At 34.1% G+C, this 22165-nt stretch overlaps 1 protein-coding gene across 2 annotated transcripts in view; it reads right to left on the reverse strand.

Moving 5' to 3' along the window:
• Positions 1-22165, reverse strand: part of NGLY1 (N-glycanase 1) — a 50250-nt gene that overhangs the window by 10424 nt on the left and 17661 nt on the right. For both annotated transcript variants that reach the window (XM_063114081.1, XM_063114082.1), the window contains exons 4-9: positions 16617-16782; positions 8498-8720; positions 6080-6201; positions 4959-5104; positions 3486-3596; positions 1950-2114 (exon numbers count right to left, since the gene is read on the reverse strand). In XM_063114081.1, coding sequence (XP_062970151.1) covers positions 1950-2114; positions 3486-3596; positions 4959-5104; positions 6080-6201; positions 8498-8720; positions 16617-16782 — 933 coding nt within the window. The remainder of the gene's footprint in view (positions 1-1949; positions 2115-3485; positions 3597-4958; positions 5105-6079; positions 6202-8497; positions 8721-16616; positions 16783-22165) is intronic.

A 22165-nucleotide genomic window follows, 5' to 3' on the forward strand; every position in this document is an offset into this window, starting at 1 on the left:
TTTTGAAGTTTAATCAATGTACATACCATGTATGAGGAGGCACCCATCCATAAAAGAAAAAGAAACGAAGATCTAAATAATATCCATGTTTCAAATTGAAGACAGCTGGGAATTAAATTAGCATTTTCTAACTGGCTTTACTTAGATTTATACTTGTAACTTGCACTGCATCATAAGTGACTGGAATTATTTGTTGAATTTAGATCTTGTAATTCTATAGCTTAACCAATACTTCTAACTGCCTGCTACATTTGATGGGATAAATTAAAAAGCAAACATAAAATTTACTGGGGATAATTCATTCCTTTTGGTCATATTCCTTTGCTAGAGAAATGAGTTACAACAAAGGCAAATTTAGAGAAAGTAGACAAAAAACTTTAATATGTTTTGAACTATTTGATATTGACAAATGTGATGGGTTATTTCCCTTTTAATCATTTTTCATTACATATCTTCCCAGACATTTATACTAATACTTTCCAGTGATTCAACTGTAAGCTCCTTAAGGGTAAGAGACACTTTACTGTGCTTAATGTGCGTTACAGAAAACTTGTACATTGATTTTCACCTAACTATAGAACTTAACTATAGAAATTATACTTCCACTGTTAATTATTTCACTTTGGGAGATTAACCAAATTATAATATCCTAAAATAAGTTTGATAACATAACAGTAATCATACCAACAATAATTTCTAGCCAATAACAGATGTATGCAAGCATATACCAAGAAATAAACACTTTCATCAGCTGAATTACCCCAATTCTGTATCTTCCCTACTGTACATTATAAAGTTTTCATATGGGGAAAAAAAGCAAAACAGAGTTCTCTTAAATGAATTAAAATCTCATTTTAAAAGACTGAATAGGCCCTTCACAAAGGAGGATATCCAAAAGTTAAAAATACAGGCACTTAACCTTATTAGCCATCACCAAAATGCAGATTAAAATCGAAACACTACTATATACCACCAGAACTGCTAAAACGAAAAAAGACAATACACCAAGTATAGGCAAAGTTGTGAAAAAATCTCATGTACTGCTGGGTAGAATATAAACTAGCACAACCACTTTGGCAAATTGTTTGGCAATAACTACTAAAGGTGAACATACTCATACTTTATTACCTAGCAATCCCATTGCTAAGTATGTACCCAATAGAAATGCAAAAATGTATTCACTGAAAACATGTATAAATGTTCATAGCAGCACAATTTGTACCAGCCAAAACATAGAAACAACTCAAATAGCCAAAAACAGGGAAATGGATAAATTATTGTACACTCATACAATGGAATATTACAGAGCAACAACAAACATACCATAAACATTGTAACATGTATGAATCTCACTAACATAAAGCTATACAAAAGAAGCTATACACAAGAGTACATACTATATACCTAACCATATATATATATATATGATTCCATTATCACATATATCATATGTACCATATATCATATATATGAGATTCCATTTATATTAAGTATAATAACAGGCAAAGTTAATAAATGATGTCAGAAGTCAGGATAATAGTTATTTTTAGGGGTGGAAAGCAGTAACTGAAAGGAACTCATGCTCTTTTCTGGGGTTTTGGTGATCTATTTCTTACTCTGGTTGGTAGATACGTGGGTGCTAAATTTGTGAAATTTCATAAAACTGTACACTTACAATTTGTGTATTTTTCTGATATTCTTCAGTAAAAATCATAATGTACTAAAAATTTACATAAGGTAAAAAAAAAGAAAAATCCATCTTAAAATGCTTTGCTAACTCTTATATGTGATAATGTCAATTATTAGTTCTCTTCAAATGTTTGCATTTTTAAATAATTACTCTGCAAAGTTAATTGAAAGGTCATGGACAATGCATTTTTCTATAAGTAAAGAACACAATATGGGATGCAGAAAGTAAAAAGATTATTATACTATAATGAATTAAATACCTCTGGATCCATTTCACCTCGGGCTACTCTCCAAGCCACTGACCCAGAGATTCTTCCACCAAGTTCTCCAGGTTTAGGAGTTTTGGGAGATATAAATTCAACAAGCTCCACGATTATTCTCTGAAGAAGTTCGTTTCTTCTGTTTTCTGACAAAGATAGTTGCCTCTGTAATTAACATTTTAAAAAAAGTTGTTTATATTAGGTCCATCTCTAAGCAAGAATATATTTAAAACATTTGCATTTTAAGGGGTCTTGAAAAAACAATCAATTTTATTTTTACATGTATATTATTTGGAAAATAAAAAGGATATTGTAAAAACCTTAATTACACAAATTTTATGTTGAGAAATAATTTAACACCTATTTCCAACTCTCCATGACTACTACTATCCTAGATTTAAATGAAGGGAGCAACTTCTATTTCTGGCTATGATGGACTAGCTTGTGTTAGAACAACTGTCTTGCTTGTAAGCAAGAAAAGCTGGGAAAACACACGCACATGCACACACACACACAGGCAAGAAAAGCTGGGAACACACACACACACAAGCAAGAATAGCTGGGAACACACACACACACACACACACACACACACACACACACACGTTTGAATGCAACAAAAAAATCAGAAATTGAGGAGTCAAGGTCCCAAGGGAAGAAACAAACTGAGGTGAAGGGAACATACTGCACCTCTTTTCCCTTCCAGGCATTTGCCAATTACTGTGGCATGAGGAGAAGAGGCTGAGAAGCCAAGCACAAAAGAGTGTCTAAACCACTGACAAACAAAGCAGAATTTTTAGCAGAATCACAATGCTCAGGAGAAAATAAACTGGATTCCAGAGTCTTCTGAGAGGGACTGGAGCAAATACTACAGGTTTTCAGGCTGGGAATTTTGAAAGGAAGTTGGAAGTAAGAGGAAATTCTAAATAGACTGAATGAAACCTCTCCATGAATCTCAATCACTGATTAGATTAAGGTGATCTGGTCTAATCTAATTGCCTGCCAGAAGCAAAATTAGTTGCTCATTTTTTAAATTATGAAAAAACTCCAACATTTCAATAATAACAGAGGGATATAAAACAAAAATTGAACCTTCCATCTTGGACCACTAGTTCCTCTCTTCAGGAGCAGTCATTGTTAATAATTTCCTGTGCCTTGTTTCAGAAATTTCCATACATGGACGTGTGTGTGTGTGTGTGTGTGTGTGTACATTCATACATAAGTATGAGGGTGTGTCATTATATTCAAGGCACAGTTACTTTGATGAATAAGACAACACACTTTTCATGTCAGGTACTACAATCATTTGAAACTGTTTTGCTGAACTTTGAGAAGAGATGCGACAATTTAATTAAAAAAACATAAATGAGTCCTCAAAATTTTCAATGACCAAAAGGACATTTAACATATTAAAATATTCTTGCTCATAAAATAATCTACTGCTTTAAGAATTTTGATGGGTTAAAAACTGGCTATTCTTGATTATATAAAAAGTTTTAAATGTCCTTTCAAAAATGACAAATAGCCATCACATACCTGCTTATTAAGCCCATTAATAGTTTCTCGAAGTAATGCTTCTTTAATTTCAGTTCTTCTGGAGATCACCTCTTCATGTTTACAAGAATATCGCCAAGTGACATCAACTACCTGAAACAAATTGCAGAATATAAATATTTAACAAGATTATAACCATCAACCTTTATTTGCTAGATACCTAGAATGTATATAATTCTTAAGTGCAATTTTAAAATACTATCTTTTGTTTAAAAGTTAAAATCCTGTGGGAAAAAACTGAAGAGAGGATGTTTTTTATTCATTTGCTAACAGGTACACGTCAAGAAACACTGTGATAAAAAGATGAAATTTCCAGAACATTGGCTGTTTAAGATTTGTCTACAAAGCTAATTCCACAAAATTCAACAAGTAAAAGTTTTGCCCACTTTTATTTAAATTTATATTTAACAACTGATTTTTATAAGGTGCAAAGACAATTCAATGGAGAAAGGATAATATTTTCAACAAATGGTGCTTGAACAACTCATTTCTCATATGCAAAAAAATGAACTTCAATCTACACCTCACACCATATAAAAGAAATTAACTAAAAATGGATCACAGACCTAAATATAAAACTAAAAATACAAAATTTCTAAAAGACAACATTGGAGAAAATCATTGTGACCTTAGGCTAGGCAAAAATTTTTTAGATACAACATTAAAAAGCATGATCCATAAAAGAACGAATTGGTAAATTCTCAATTTCTCCTCTTCAAAAGTCATTAAGAGCATGAAAAGACAAGCTATACACAGGGAGAAAAATCTTTGCAAAGCATATATCTGATAAAGGACTTACATAATAATATATAAAGCACTGTCAAAACTCAACCATAAAAACCAACACCCAATTTTAAAAAATAGGCAAAGGGGGCACACAGATGGCAAATAAACACATAAAAAGTTGCTCTGTATTAGGGAAGTACAAATGAATACCACAATGAGATACCAATACACACCTACAAAAGGGCTAAAATTAAAAAGTTAGATGATAGTAAATGTTAGCAAAGATATGGAGAAACTGAGAACTTTTACATGCTTCTCGGGAGAATGTAAAATGGCACAATCACTTTGTAAAACAGTTTTGCAGTTTCTTAAAAAGTTATACATATACCTACCCTATTATCTAGCTATTCTACTCCTAGGCATTAAGCAAAGAGAAGAGCAAGCATATGCCCATATAAAGACTTGTGTGCCTGAATGTTCACAGCAGCTTAACTTCAAATAGTAATAAACTAGAAACTATCCAAATGTCCATCAACTGGTGAATGAATAAATGAACTATGGTACATCCATACAACAGAATGCTGACTGCAATGATGATTTCACCAATGTATACAAATGACAAAACTTATTAAATTGTACACTTTAAATATATATAGCTTATTGCATGTCCAAAATAAAGAAAAAGTTTATTTTTTATTCTTAGAAAGAAAATTCTTTCTTATGCCCTACCTCATCTTTAGAAAATGCTATGACATAGGAAAGCTTCTTGCCCCATCCTATTTCATAAAGGAGTGGTTTGTCACAGACATCTTCACATGCATCACAGTGCAGCCACCGCTGCTGAGAAGGGGAATAGACTTCTGTCCAGACATGGTCTACTCAAGTAAGAGACAAGAGAAGAACGGAAAAGAAATAAAAGTTAACTTTATAAAACCAGAAAGACTTCCAATTAATTACTATATACAATCTCCTAAAAATTACATAAGGTAATCTGTAATAGTCTAAATTTTAGTCAGTAAAAGTGAGCATTTTGTGGCACACAAGACTCTAGAATACCTGTATTAATTTCTCTGTCTCTTTGGAATCCTTAAAAATGTTTTCAAAATAATCTCCTTTAATGCAGTTTTAGGCTTAACTAAAAATAATATGTAATGTAATTCCAAAGAAGGTAAACGTAATGAACAACAGCCTCAAAAAAAAGGCTCAGTTTGTCAATGTGAAGGAGTTAATGTCACTTCTGAAACCGCAATTTCTCTCTCTCTGAATTTTAAGATCCAGAACCAGCAGGAGGATCTCTGGTTATTTATGCTCTATATTTGATTGTAAGAGAACAATAACTATTAACTGAAGGCTTCATTTGATTCTAAAAAATAATGGTAACACAAGTAAAACTCTAAGAACAAGGAAAACTTTAACATTTACACAACATGAGTCATTTCTAAATGAGAATAATATAAATATCATGTCTTTTACTTCATTATTTTTGTATACTGTAATTTAAGTTTACTAAATCTTTTACAGTAATCCCTACAGACAAGATTTCTATAGCACATTATTACACATATTCTTATCCATACAGAAACAGCATTACTATACATGTCATGGTGAACTGTTAATAAAAAAGTATTTATAAAGCAAAGTACCAGGCACAGTGTTAGTAGTCTTACAAAAAACTTGTGATCCCCTCAAAAAACCTGTAAAGTTGGTATTATTACTATTTTACAGAGGGCAAATAGAAGCTCAGACTGACAAGGCCAGAAGGTAAGACGGAAAACAATGAGCTCAGACTGCAAACCCAAACCGTAAGTCTGCAAAGCTCTACTACTCTCTGCTCATACCACGTTCTGTACCTGTGTAATCCCAAACATAGCGAGCTTCAAATCCTAAAGCTCGGCAGCACAGTGTAAAACAATTGGCCCATTCGCCACACCGTCCACATCTTGTTTCCAAAAGTTTCTCAGGGTTATTATATCTGGTTTAAAAAAAAAAATGCAGCTTTGATTCATTACCAAAATGATGATTTTTAAAGAATTTATGTCACCTCTATGTTAAACAGTAATGTTTCTTAATTTCTTATTTTTAAATATCGATTAAAGAGCCTAGAATACATGAGGAACTGTGCTAGAATCTTTTGTGAAAAATGATTAAACAGTGATATTGCCTTCAAGGTGTTTACAGTCCTAAGAGAGAAGAAATTAATACAACTAATTTTATGATGTGGGAGAATGTGATACAAACCATGTAATAGGTCAGATTTGGTGTTATGGGAAAGTCACTGGAGAGGAAAGCATATACTTGAACTAGGCTTTGAATGACATATGAGATTTGGACAGGGAGGTTCTCCAGGAAATCTGCTTAAAGCATTAGCATTACTTTAACAAGTGGTATAATTAGCTTATTGTATTTAAAAGGTAAACAACTTTAACAAACTACTCAATGAAGTTTTTAGCTTAGTTTAATTCAATTTTATTTAAAATGCTATTTTTCTTCCTAATAATGGTAAGTTGATTAAAATTTTATTCCTCTGAAATATTTAAAGATGCTTGCTAATTAGGAAGTTGATTTTTGAAAGATGTTAGCAACATTCATTTCAAAAGTTACTCCAATTATAAAATTATCATAAAACTGATAACACCAAGTTTTGCATATTGTGTTGAGAAGGACTTTGAGCTGATACAGCTAAGCAGAAAAAGTGCCCCAGCTGAGCAGAGATGTCAGCCATGAGCTTGGGAGGGAAAGGAAACTGGCATGAATGAACTGGCTCTACAATGACAAGTTTGTTAAGCAGATGCTCTTGCTTAAGCTAAATGAATTTAGAACTTAGGTAATTAAATAATTGAAAAAAGTTGTATATTTACATTAAGGAGTAATAACAGTTGAATTAGAGCATCCTATGCCTCCATCTTCTATATACACTACTGGTGCCACATCAATGACCAGATTAACCTCTAATTAATAGTGTTCATTATCCCAGCCCTTTACAGAGAACAGCTAAAAGTAAAACAAGCAAATGATTAGAAAGGAAAAGAATAACACTTTGCATAAACATCTCTGTTAGCCTGTGCCACTCCACACTGCATTATTTACATCCAAATACCTGGAAAAGGAGTTTAAGAGGAGAGGGATTTAATTATATATACATTTTATCTTCTAATCTTTGCAAAGTGCCTGCGCAAGTATATGCTGAATGAAGAAATTGCTTACAGTAATTTTAGATAATTATTGGGTATTAGATTCTGCTCATCCTATATTCTGTATATCGTAGGGTTGATTCCAAATCAGGGACAGAACTGAGACCCTAAGCCCCCAAAATTAGGTATTTCTAAATATGGTATCTTTTCTTGCCTGATAATACAATCAAACCTTGTAAGTATTGCCAATTAAGAAAATCTGACAAGAGACTTATAAATTAAAGCATGGAAAAAGTTAATTGAAAAATTAAAATTCCTTTAGTTTAAAATTTAGAGATATGAAGGTTACGTTAGGTTGGGTGAGGGAAGCCCCTGATTAAAACACATTTCTGCCTTTTAAAGGAAAATAATATGATCAAATTATACTATACTTTTATCTTCCATATTATCTGATAATTGTTGTAAGTACAGCACTGTATTTACTATCACAATGATCATCATCATTATTATATGTTAACAGTATTATTATTAAAGTTATCAGAAAATTAAAAATTATGAATTAAAAGAAGAACAGTATGAGATTTACAGCATTAAACATGCTATGTCTCGGGCCGAGCCCGTGGCACACTCGGGAGAGGGCGGCGCTGGGAGTGCGGCAACGCTCCCACCGCGGCGATGCTCCCACCGCGGGTTCGGATCCTATATAGGAATAGCTGAGTGCCGGTCACGAAAAAGACAAACAAACAAACAAACAAACAAACAAAAAAACATGCTATGTCTCTATTCCATTTACATTATAGAGCAGCAGTCAACAAACTTCCTATAAAAGGACACATGGCAAATATTTTATATTTTGTAGGTCATACAGTCTGTCACCAGTATTCAATTCTGCTGTTGTAGCGTGAAAAAGTCACAGGTCATAAGTAAACAAATCAGCATGGCCATATTCTAATAAAACTTTATTTAAAAAACAGAATGTGGGCTAGATTTAGCCTGCCAGCTATAGTTTGCCAAGTTCTGTTTTAGAGGAATATATTTTTAATAATTAAAATGAAGATTTAAAAGTTCACTTAATAAAAATTCACTTCTAACCATTTCATTAAGAGATTACTCTGACTTTATTGTCCAGGTACCCACCTTGGGAATCGATTGCTGATCTGGCATGCATCACAGTAATGATCTTCTACGTTGTTCGCACCCCACTTCAGCTCATCATCATCGGGCAATAATAATTTACCTCTAGACCTAGTTTGTCCACCACATTTGCTGCATGAAATTTTATCCACCCAGTGAAAAAATTCCTTCTTAAACCAGTGCAAAAGCTCCAGCAAGAGAAAATCTTCATCTCTTAAATTAGTACCTAGAAGTTAAAAGAGAACCAAGTAAGATCTAAAGCTGACAAACCTAAAAATATCCATACATATTTTATTCTCAAATATGGAGCTGAAATATAAGCTGATATAAGAGGTTTTCTCAAGATGCAAAAAAGAACTGTCAGTATATTGTGAACAAGGCTGAAATACGACTTGTAACTGCACATTTAGAATATTTGGACATTTACTTTATTTCGTAATGCATATTGTGTAACTTGACATTATGCATTAACAAGGGAGCTGAACATAATTTCTCAGGGAACTATGGTCAGTTTGGAATTGATCTTGAAGCACAACGGAGGCAGAAGAATAAATCTGATTTTGAAAAACATTTAAAAACGGCTACATGAAATTTGCTATCAGGTAAACATGAAAGAAATCACAAAATCACAGGCAGATATCACAGAATCCCAGACACTTTAAAAATCATCCAATTAGTTTTTCTATCAGTGCCTTAACTGGACAATATAATCCATCCATGGATACTCATCCCACAGCACATAAAAACAAAACCATATCTACAGTGTATTTAACAATCCTACCAAGTAAGCATGATAGATAATATTATACCCACTATTTCTCCACTTTATTCAAGACTGTGGTACCTCTGGAAAGGAGGGGAAAAGAATCAGGGAGCTATATATAGGGGCTCTCATCCCTGTCTTTAACGGTTTACTATTAAAAAATGATAATATCACTGTATGAAGAAAATATATGGCATATATTAAGATCTAATAAAGTTTGATGTTGGTCATAGGTGTTTGATATATTACACTCTATTCCTGTGTTTATGTTTGATATATTTTAAAATAAACTGTATCAGGCTGGCCTGTGGCTCTCTTGGGAGAGTGTGGTGCTGATAACACCAAGGCCACGGGTTTGGATCCCTACATAGGGATGGCTGGTTAGCTCACTTGGGAGAGTGTGGTGCTGACAACACCAAGTCAAGGGTTAAGATCCCCTTACCGGTCATCTTTTAAAAATAATTAATTAATTAATTAATTAATTAATTAATAAACAAGCAAACAAACAAACAAACAAACTATAGAAGAAACAAACTACAGAGAATATAAAAAGGCCAGAAATATAATGTTCCTGGATGGGAAAACCCAGTATTTCTAAAGTTGTTAATTCTCCACAAATTAATCCGTAATTTAATGCAATCCCAATTAAAATTATAATTTTTCATAATATTTGACAAGCTAGCTACAAAATGCTTGAGAGAGAAAATACCAACACAACTCTGAATAAAAATCATGAAGCAGATTTGTCTACTGCATATCAAAATACATTAAAAAATTCTAATAAGTAAAATGTATTGGTGAAGAATAACAAATAGATAATGAAACAAGAGCCCCGATGCACAGATTTCCAAGTGAATACACAGTATTTAATAAAGTTAGCATTTCAAAGCAGTTCTAAGAGGATGGACTGTTCAATCAATGATATTGGGACAAGTTACTATCTAAATATCAGATCCCTGCTGTACTTCATTCATTAAAAAACATCTATCTATCTAAAAGGAATACTATAAAAGTAGTAGTAGAAGTTACAGGAGAATATGTTTATGACTTTGGGTTAAAGAAAACTTCTTAAGTAAGACACAAATTATAAAATCAGTAATGAAAAAAATTAAATTTTCTCATGTTAAAATGTAAAACTTTTTAATTTCAAAAGATACACTAAATAAATTAACAAAGAACACTTGGAGGAAAAAAATCGTTAACATGTCTAGCAAAGAAAAGATAAATACCTAGAATACTTAAAGAACTTCTATGAAGCAATGAGAACATTAAACTCATTAGAAAAATTCATAAAATCCATATAAGAAGTTCAAAAATTTCAATGAGTGGAAACAAATACTCTTAGACACTTCCAGTATAAATTGGAAGGCAATTTGTTTGGCAGGATCCATTGAAGTATAAAAGTATCACACACCCTTAACACTTTTGGTGTCTATCCCACAGAAACATTTGTGCATGTGTAGTAGGGGATATTCTTTACAAGAATCTTCACTGCAGTAGCATTCAGAATAGAGAAAAACGATAAACAATTTCAATGTCCATTAATAGGGAACTGTATAAAAAATAGTATATATGTACTGCAGAACACTATGAAGAGTTGAACAGATTTCTAAGACATATTTATAAATAAAAACCACCAAAGAACTACATATGTATGGGATGATAAATTTTATGTAAACCCCACACAACTTAAATAGGTGTAAGTACACAGTAAAAGACATAAAACGGAACATATCACATAATAATAGCTGTTACTGATGGAAAAGGAATAGGACTGACTGGCAGGGAGAGTTTAGTTATGACTGTACAATATCAAAGTTTTCCAGCAAGAAGATTTTCATGAGTTAGTTACATCAAAAATAAACTTTTAGAAATAGAGTACTGCTTTCCTTCTCCTCAGTTGTACCTACATGTAGCAGATAGAGTGATCTTTTAAAAAATACAAGCCAGATCATGTTACTCAAAACCCTCCAATAGGTTTTCATTTCATTCAGAATAAAATTCAATCAAAGTCCCTACTTGTGTTCTTTCAGCTGGCCCCCTGTGGTAAGCTTAAAAATGGCCTCCCAAAAGAAAATCATGTCCTAATCCCAGGAGCCTTGGAATGTAGTTAGTTTACATGGCAAAAAAAAAAAAAAAAAAAGTCTTTGCAGATTAGATGAAGTTATGTATCTTCAGATGTGGAGATCATTCTGTATTATTTGGATGGGCCCTAAATGCAATCTCATGTATCCTCAAAAGAGGGAAGCAGAAGGAGATTTTACACACAGAGGAGGTGATGTGAATGTGGGACAGAGAAAGATTTGAAGATGCCTTAAAGAGTGGAGTGATGTGGCCACAGCCAATGATTGCTGGCAGTCACCAAAAGCTGCAAGATGTAAGGAACAGATTTTCCTCTCTGGAAGGAATGTGGCTCTGCTTGATACTTTGATTTTGCCCTGTGATATTGACTTTAGACTTCTTGCTTCCAGAACTGTGAAAGAATAAATTTTTGTTTTTTTAAGTCACCAAGTTCATGGCAACTTATTATAGCAGCTACAATAAACTCTGACCTCAAATTGTACCTTTCTCTCTTGTTCATTCTCCTACAGCCACAATACCCTCCCTGCCATCCCTTAAACATGCTGACCTCACTCCAACCTCACGAGGCTTCTGCAGTTTCTAGTGCCCGTTACCTGAAAGGGAAATCATTGCTTTTCAGAAACACATTCCCTGACAATCTTATACCAAACAGCATCTCTCCCAGTCACTCTATTCTGTCATCCTGACTTGTCTTCTGAAACTTATCAGTACTTTACATACCTGAGTATTTGGTGTTTTATTTTTTCCCTGTTTCTCCCCATGATATCAGATTCTTTGTTTTGTTCACTGTTATATCCCCAATACATAGAGCTGCACCTGCTATACAATATATAGATGCTCAGAAAATATTTTAATTAATGATGGAAGTATTGAACAAACAAGCCTCAAAATATTACTCAGAATCAATATTGTTCACCAAACAGTCATTATCAAGACAAGAAAAGAAGGGAAAAGAAGACAGCATATTTATACTTCTGTGTTAACATCTTCTAGGTATAAATCAGGTTTCAAGTTAAATGTATAACTATCAAAGAGTAAGGCCCACGTGAGGATTAGTGTTCCTCTATTAAGCAATACACTTAACTATGGCTCAGAGAAATGAAAAGTAGATTCCTGTCTATATAGGATAGGAGCTCAGAAATCTCAGAGATATTGGGGTTAAAGGGAGGTTTCACTTATTCTGTGAAGATAATAGAGTGTGAAGAGTTTATTTTCAAAATATAATTAAGACTTCCAATTTACAAATTTAGCATCTTCAAAAATACCATGTAAATATAAATAGATTTCTGGTAACTTTTTAGTGATAAAATAAAATTAACTGGTTTAGGCCCTAACTCTACCCTCTGAAAACCACTGACATCAATTTACAAAAGGGAGGGAATGAGAAGAAAACAGGTAAAAACATCAGTAGAGGTAGCCTCATCCTTAGACATACCCTTAAGACTTAGTATTCTGTGTCCCATGTCTTCATACTCAATTTTGTAGATCAACACATATTTTGTTATCACTTTTCCAAAATGACAGGTTCTTCCTCTTCCAAAAAGGTGTTTTACCTTTATCTGGAACTTAATCAGACAAATCTTCAGTCTGCCAGACCACAGCTGTCAAACCATGCTTCTCTGAGCACTATCGCTTCCCTTGAGGTGTCTCAGTGAGCAGGGCTACAAGGTACTTCTGCTTCAAACCAGAACACTTCTCCTAGTTCATAAACCCAGGATGAAATTGTTTCTGGGCAGGAAAATGAGTGCCTACTGCACGAACGAAAGAAAATCACCAACCTGGCCAGTGAAGGCTTTATCATCTCAGTGTCAGACACTAGTTGCCACATAATATCCATTCAACTCTTCTTCCTAATTTGTGCAATTTCAATTTTAGGGGGATGACAATGCACCAACTAAAAGACTACAGGTCCCAGCTTCCCTTGCAGCTAAGTGAGGCCAAATGAATAAGCTCTGTGTGACTCTAAGGAAGGCTACTTCAAGAGAACAGGTTCAGAATGAAAGGTATAACCTTTTTACTTCTGTTCCCTTTCTTCTTCCTGATGTCTGATCTGCAAATGTAATGGCTGGAGCAGCAGCAGGCATTTTGGACTATGAGGTAATCTGGAGGATGGAAACCATGTATGCCAGAGCCAACAGACAGAGGCACCTAGATCTTTGATAGCTCACCATCAGCCAAGATGGCCTACCTCAATAAACTCTTACATGAGAAAATAACCCCTAGGCCACTGGAGCCCATTCATTATTACTCATAGCCCAACCTAACCCTAGTTGATACACTCATTATGCCCATCATATCACTTGTTTCACTGTAAGTTTAAATGTCCTTCACTTGTTACTCTTCCTCTTCCCATATCTACTGTGTTTCTATAACATTGCCATCCAATAGAACGTTCAGCAATAATGGAAATAATCCATACTTGAGTACTGCCTAATAGGATTGCCACTAACCACACGTTGTTACTGAGTACTTGAAATGTGTTAGATGTCACTGAAGAAATCAATTTTTAATTTTAATTAATTTAAATGTAAATATCCACATATTGCTAGTGCTGTTTTTTAGAATCTCTGTAATTCCTCCTCTCCCACTTTTCTTTTCAAACTTGGTAATTTCATTTACTTGCATGGCTTTACCTATCACCCTAAAGTGTATTTCAAGGTTTGACCTCTGATTGAAGTTCCAGGCATATGTTTCCACCTGGCAGTCCAGATGATGTCCAGCAGGTACCTCAAACCAGACTCTTCCTTTCCTTTCAAAGCCTGTTCCTACTGACTCCTCTGATTTGCTAGTTGCCTGGATTCAAAACTAGCCAGTCACCTTTGACATCATCCTTATGTATACACAATTCCTTGTCGTATCAATTGCAAATACGAGTTCCATATGTGGGTACTTCAAAAAGTTCCTGGAAAGATTCATATTATTTTTTAATTCTATTTCTCCACGAACTTTTGAAGTACTCTCATATTCTATCACCTCAACTTTTACATCCATCTTCTCCCTTGCAATCTTACTTAATACCTTGTTCACCCTATTATTCCTCTTATGTGAGTTCCATTGCTATCATGCTTTAATTCTTCTCTCCCTGCATTCTCTTGATTTTTGTTCATCTTATAGGCTATTATTGGATTAATCTTTCTTAAACACGGTTCTGATGTCACCCACTTAAAGCTTCAACAGTTAACCCTGCTGAGTTAAGTATTTGAGAACACCTGAATTCCCTGAGAAATCATTTTATTTTCTCCTTTCTGATGAATGAGGATATGTAACATTTTTGCTATATGTTCAATCATAGTAACATTACAACATTAGCCTTCTGGCTAAGATATATGCTTCCTTTTTAATTTCTTTGGTCATTTTTTATAACAAAGCTTATCAGAAATATACTTTGTTTCATTTTTAATCATTTTGAAAAAATTAAAAATAAATTCAGTATACACTGCTCTGCCTGAAATTTATTGTCAACAAAAATATGGTCTCAGCCTATTTGCTATCCACTATTTCACACACACCCTATCCTACACACAGCCAAACTGCATTAGTCATTGTTACCCTAATACTTTTCTGCCTCCACGCATGTTGTTCACTACACTTGGAAGAAAATCCCTGATCACTGCCTCAGTATATCCTTTGACATCTCAGGTTATAAATCCAACTCATCCTTTTCGGCCTTTAAAAAAAGGCCAAATCTCTTACTGATTTTTACAATATCCCATTACCAACCTGATGTGTCCTTTCCTTCCTGTTTCAATTAAAATATTTTAAGTGTGAAACAATATACACACAGATCTTAAGAATCATACTCTGATATGATGAAGTTATGATTTATCTTCCCCCTACTTTCCAAATTGTCAACAAAAAACATGTATTACCTTTATAATTGGAGGGAAAAAACGCTGGAGCAAATATCCGCAAAGACTATCAGCCGATTTTAAGGGAAATGAACTTGAAGCCTTAGCTACTGGCCTTGAAAGATTCTTAGTACACTGAGAAGACCATTCCCACTCTGAGGACAGATGGGCAGATGCATCAGGATATCAACACCATTCACCTAACTGATGTTCCTTTTTGTGGATTCTTGTTCCTTGAGAAATTTCCCAATTGTTATTTGCCTAGAGGGAGAGAATGTGCTGGACACAAACAAGAGTATTCTATCTGTGAGATATTTCTCACTTCATTTGGCTACATAATGTTTTAAAACTGTGCTTCGCACATTACATTTGCTGGACTCTGCTTCACACCCAACTGTCTATATACTTTAATTCTCATCCTCTACTTGGCTGCTTCTTAAGGCAGAGCTCCGTTTCTCCCCCTGCAGGGCTCAGTCTAATGACTCAAACACAGAAGTGTTCAGTAAGTAACTGATAAACAGGTATTTATATAAGGTACCACAAAAAGGACCACAATGCTTAGAAGCTGGAAAGAGCCTCCGTGATAATGTACTGATAAGCATTCTTATTTTACATGTTGAAAAAACTGTTACTACAAGAAGAACTGTCTCAAGGTTAGCAGACCTGTAGCAGAATTTAGTCTGAGGCCCAGGCCAGTCATCAAAAATAAGAAAATGGCATAATATTACATTAAAATAAAGAGAAAACCACCAAAACACAAGAGGTAGCAAAATATCTAAATGACATGTGAAAACTGATTAAATGGTTACAAAAGGAAAAGACACACCCCTCAGAGGGATTTCTGGTTTCAGCTTCCAATTGCTTCCAAGTAGAAACGTCACGCCCATCTTTACAACAAACTAAAAATCAATGATCTTTCTTGAACCCACCAGAGAACTGAAGTCACAGAGCAAAATGTCATCCCAAAATCCAGAGAGAAGGCAAATACAAAGAATCACAGCCAGCATCTGCTTACACGAAGCAGAAGCCACCGAAGCCATAAACTGGTAAAAACACTTAATGGTAACTCAGACAAACTGCTGGAAGCTGAGTATGAACTAGCTTGAGTGTGAGCAATGTAGTCTTCGGAGGACTTTTGTGCATTTTGCCTCTAGGAAGGAACCCCACCAGGTTCTTATGATGAACAAAGAAAGACACCTTTGCGGCTGCAGGAAGGAGAGGGGCAGAATAGGAACTGTGAAGGACACCCAGAGCATTCACCACAATTAAGGCCTAAATATGCAATAAAATCATGCTATTATTGTACTTCTTAAAATTCCAAATAGGTTAGATATTTACAATGTGTACAATAAAAGGCACTATTTTCAGTATTTTTGCTTATTTAGAAATGAAGCATATTTAGCAATAAATTATTATGTAAAGCCACTACCTTTATCCAATTTTCTAGTGCTAGATAACTTCTCTTGTGATTTTCGTTTTAGCTCTTGGACTGGAATACAAGCCAATGCTTTCTCCTGGAGTGCAAGGTTTTCATAGACCAGCACATGCTGAATGTTGGACTGAAGAACTTTGAGAATGGTTGAATTAGTAGTAACCTAATGGAAAAAAAATACAATTAGCTTTTCACTATATGCTACAAAAATAACATAATAAAAAACAGCGGTTCTATGATTTCACAAATAAACAAGAATGTACAGATTCACTGAAATACAATAATTATACCCCAGACCTTTACATTAGTATTAGGAGATAGCCACATCTGTGTCAGAGTATAAGATATACCTATTTTTTCCCTCTGTATATATTATTGAGGATGTACTTAAACAGGATATGCTGAATTCTTGACCACAAGCTTGGATCAAGACAGCTCCCTGAGCAATACATCTGACAGCCCTTTCCACTTCAAGTCCCTGTAATGTACAGCATTAGCAATGGAGGTGTGCTTTCAAGGGATCAGAAATTTCGAGAAATTTCTAAAAGAGGAAAGGCAAATAATGAATGGACTAAAGGAAGAAACCTGGCAATATGCCCTTCAGAGAGGGTGGTGATGAAAAGTAAAAAAAACACTTTCTAAAATAATCCCAAAGGCAGAGCAGCCAAGGATCCATAGAGCAGAAAGGGTCCTTGGAGCAAGCACTAGAAGACTGGCTGAGTTCTGCAGGAGGAACAGTAAGTCATTTTAGCTTCTCTCTTTTTGTTACCACATCAACAAAAAAGTCTGCCTCTGAGCAGTTAGGGTGCATGCTTAGAGTCCCCAAAGGAAAGAGGAGTAACCAAGTCCAGAACAGTTGCTTCTGGCACATCACACCACCCAGCTTGTTTTCACCATCCTTGCAGTTGCTACAAGCAAATGAAGTACTCACAGATAGGCCAGCAGTAACTCTCAAGTGCACATGGATCTACAACAGCAACACATACTGCTGACGAGATGCATTTGGAATCAAAAGAACTAATCCTGTAGCAATGGCAGCAATTACACAAAAGACTAAAAAAAAAGTGTACCTTTAAATATTCAAAAGTACTATATGCAGAGAAAAGACTCAACTACGGATGTTGGAAATAAAATTTTAAACAATGAAATAAAGAACTAGCCATATATAATGGCAGCATTTCATAACAGTCAGGCTAAAGACAAAATCCTAATAGCCTTCAAGCAAAAAGAAACGTGCAAAGAAAAAAGTAATTTGACATCTAACTGGAAACAAGAAAAATTTCTGAAATTCTGAGGGAAAATGAGTAGTAACAAAGAATTCATTCCCAGCCAAACTAATCATGTAGAAGGGCAAAACAAATACATGTTCTGATATGTAACAGCACAAAAAGTATATCACTCCCAAATCTTATATAAAAGAACTATTAAATAAGTTATTGTAGCCAAAAATAGAATATTGCCTAAATAAATAAATAAATACATAAAACACTCAGGAATAGGACCTGGGATTAAAAAAAGGGGGGGGGGGGTAAGTTAAACCAACAAACAAATTGGTAAAACTTAAGTTTTGATTGGTATAAATAATCACATTTGGAAATCAAGATCTCAATTTTTTTCATAAAGAAGTTAGCAAGGAAGGGTGCAGAAAAGAAGTTGTGTCTTGAAGATGCTGGTAGAAAATATTAAATTAAATATTTGCATTAAAAATTTCAGGCCAATAATTAGAAGACTAAAAGGAGATATTTAACTTCCTAACTCTTAGAGGGATAATAGAATTTGATCAATCTAAACAAAAAAAGGGAGCAAAAAGGAAAGAAACAAGAAAGCAAAGACATAGACAACACAAAATAAGATGCCAGAAATAAGTTCACACAAACTAGCAATTACAGTAAATGTGAATAGGTTAAATGTGCATATTAAAAGGCAGAGATTGATTAAAAAAAACCAAACCATTACCACATACATTAATGTCAGGCACTTTATTAATAAGCACTGGGGATGGGTGCACAAGACAGACCACAATCACTTTACATTCTAAGGGCAAAGGGCATTAAACAGATAATGACAGAACCACCACAGTAATTTAAGATATATTTGAGCGTGTGTGAATGCATTAGGTATTAGAAAAATAATGGAGATCAAAACAGACAAGGACTTTCCCCTCACAGTGCAGATACAGAAACAAATACTGATACAACAATGTTCATTTATTCAAATATTTATTGATCCTTTATTTGCTAGGTACTGGGGATATAATGGTAAGTTAAACCATTTATTCATATGTATGAGAAGAGTTATAAAGCAAATATAAAGGATAAAAATGAGACTTTACAACAGGGGTTCTGAACCTAGACTTCTCTGAAGAAATATTTGTGGTTAAATATGAAGAACGAGAAGAAGCTAGCAAAGAGGGAAGGGAAAGGACCATTCCTGTCAGAAGGAACAGCACATAGGTAACTGGGGAATGGGTGTATAGAGGGATATGCTTAGCTTATTTTGAAGGATCAGGGAGATCAGGGTGTTTAGTACATAGAGAACTAAGGGAAAAATCTGGAGAGATAAAGTTAATGATGAATTTGGGTTGATACACAGCTAGATCTTTCTGGTCTCTTTCCATTGTGGGGGGAAGCCATTAAAGAGATTTACAAAGACAGTAAATTGATCAGATTTGTGTTTTCAGAATATCTTCTAGATATTATGTAGAGAAAGCAGGTATTAGAAGACCCCATGGGGGACTGCTGCAGAACTCCAAGAGAGCTGGGGCTTAAACTAGGGTGGTTATAGTACTGGTAGAAAAAGTGAATGGATAAGAAAAGAACTCACGAAGTAGAATCAACAACTCTTGGTGACAGACTATACGGTGAAGTCAGGAGCAGTGAGAAAAGGGGAAATATATTAGGAATGATCCATGGGTTTTTGACATGAGCAATTAGGTCAGTAGTTGAACCACTTACCATAGGAGAAAACTCAGGAAATGACCAAATAAGCTAAAGACTACTGAATAGTCAAGTAAAAATGAACCAAAAAAAGTCCGTTAAATTTAGCCACATGGATATCCCTGATGATCTTAGTAAGATCTTAGTGTTAATAAACAATTAAGTTACAAAAACATTTAATATTTGGATCAACAGTGGCTCACATATATTGGAGAAGCTACCCTGAGGTAAGAGAAAAAATGTCACAAAGTACAAGGGTTAATAGTGGCACACTCGCTCCTACTTCTGCACACATCATATTGCAAAGTGCTGCAATTCAAATGTGCCTGGTTAAATGGATTTATAGATTACATTATGCAGTTTTGTAAACTAATCCTCAACCTGGCTTTAAAAGATTACAAAGAACTCTAGGCATTGAAGCTAATACTAATAATGTAAGCGCATGTGAATGAGGAGAAAATGGCAGGGCTAACACATCTACTTTTTGAGTATGAGTCCTTCAACAGCTACACTTATATGCAAAAAAAAAAAAAAAATCATTAACACTCTATTGATATTTGATAAAGTTAGCCCCCCAAATTCAAAATTATCAAGACTATTTAAAATATGGATTTGTTTATATTCATTAAATTATATACTATTAAATTTTTCAGAATTAAGCATTTACTCTTTACCTCCTTATACTGTTTTATAATGTATAAAGTATATTGCCATAGCAGTATATGTATATAATTTATGAATGAATAAACAAAAATACATTTAGAGGATATGCTCAAAAATATTTTATTGATAGGGCACACAAAGTATGGAGACCCATAGACAAGCATGAGAAATAAAGACACAATGATGAATACGAAGAAGAAGTGAGAAATATAGGACATGCAGGATCCACACATATTTGCATATCGGCTTGTTTCTAAGATAGGAGAGCTCACAGAAAAGGTCCTTAGACATTAATCTGCTTGTTAAAAATGCAGATTCCCAAGTTCACCCTCTTCCATTGTGATTCAGCCAGTCTGGGAATAGGTCCAGAAATGATGTCAGTGGAAAAACCTTAAATGAAAACTGGCCTAAAGCAAGGTTTGAATGCCAGCAAAGAGACTCTCCAAGAAAAGAGGAGGTCCAAAAGTGGGCACCGTCCATGAGATTCCATGGTGAACAGAGAAGAAGGGACAATAAAGACAGAGGAGGAACTGGCCTTTATTAAGAACAGACCCATTTCATCCATTAACAGAAGGGATGTGTACAACAGCTGACGAAAGAAACTTGATATATATCAGGTGATGAGAAATCCAGAGAATTCACAATGGAGAGGAATATGCTCCTTTACCAGAACTGATATAGAAACAGAAAAAAAAAAAATGTCTCCATTTTTAGTGGAAAGAATTCTTATAAAAATGAGGCACTTATGGTGGTATCTTTTCCTTAAATGCAGATTTTCATTTACCGAAAGAGTAAAAATCCATCCAGAGTATTTCAATTTAATTCTTTCCAATCTGGAAATTACCTCATTCATTGTGGTTTTAATGGCATGCAAACGATCTTGAACAATAAATTTCTTACCTTATTTCTTTATATATTCATTGGCACAACTCCAAAAAAACTAAGTCATAAAAATAGAAGGTTGCTGATTGCATGGCAATTACAGCAGCTGGGGTAACATTGCCTGAGAGAGCAAAAGTTATTTGAAGTACAAATGGAAGTTTAAAATGTGAAATCTGTCTTATATCAAAGAGACTTCTTTCATCACTAATCATATTTCCAATTATTCTGATTTCTGATGTGAGATATACTTAAGCCTCTAAGAAAAAAATACAATGTATATGATTTTGTCAAATCATGTGATATAACCGGTAGATGTTTGATTAACAAATTCACTTCTTTAGTAAAGGATCAAGGCTTCCCAAGCCCATTAGCCCTCTAGCCCTCCTTCTACCTTTACGCAACCCCTTACTTTGTGGTTTTTAAACTTAGAACCTGTTTTTAAACATAAAAGTTCTGTTTAACAGTAAATTTTAAATGACAGTTTTAATCAACTGTGACTTCAATAAACTTATTTCTTATAGTCTCCCCCCCTTCCACTTTGTTTCTATTTATAAAACTAATTAAATGTTGTAAAAAAAATTCAGGAAATACTGAATGGTATAAATAATATGGTATCATCCATAATTTCATCACTTAGGGGAAATTATGGTTAAGATGTCTGTGTATGGCTTTACAAAACTTTAAAAAATGAACATATAAATGTGTTTTTAATAAGAAAAATTAAAATATTGCACACACACACATATGTTGTTTAATTTTCACATTCTCAGTTTACCTTTTTTCCACATAATGATAAATATTCTAGCCAAAACAGATGTCATCATTTATAACAGATGCCAAGTATGCCAATATAAAAAATGTACATCAGACCTTGACTTATGATTTGACTTAGAAATTTTTCAAATTTATGATGGTGCAAAAGTGATATGCATTCAGTAGAAACCATACTTCAAGTACTCATACAACCATTCTATTTTTCACTTTCAGTACAGTATTCAATAAATTACAAGAGATATTCAAAACTGATTTTGTCCAACTGTAAGCTAATGTAAGTGTCCTGAGCAC

This window comes from Cynocephalus volans, chromosome 11 (assembly GCF_027409185.1).
Source record: "Cynocephalus volans isolate mCynVol1 chromosome 11, mCynVol1.pri, whole genome shotgun sequence".
Classification (NCBI taxonomy): Eukaryota; Metazoa; Chordata; class Mammalia; order Dermoptera; family Cynocephalidae; genus Cynocephalus; species Cynocephalus volans.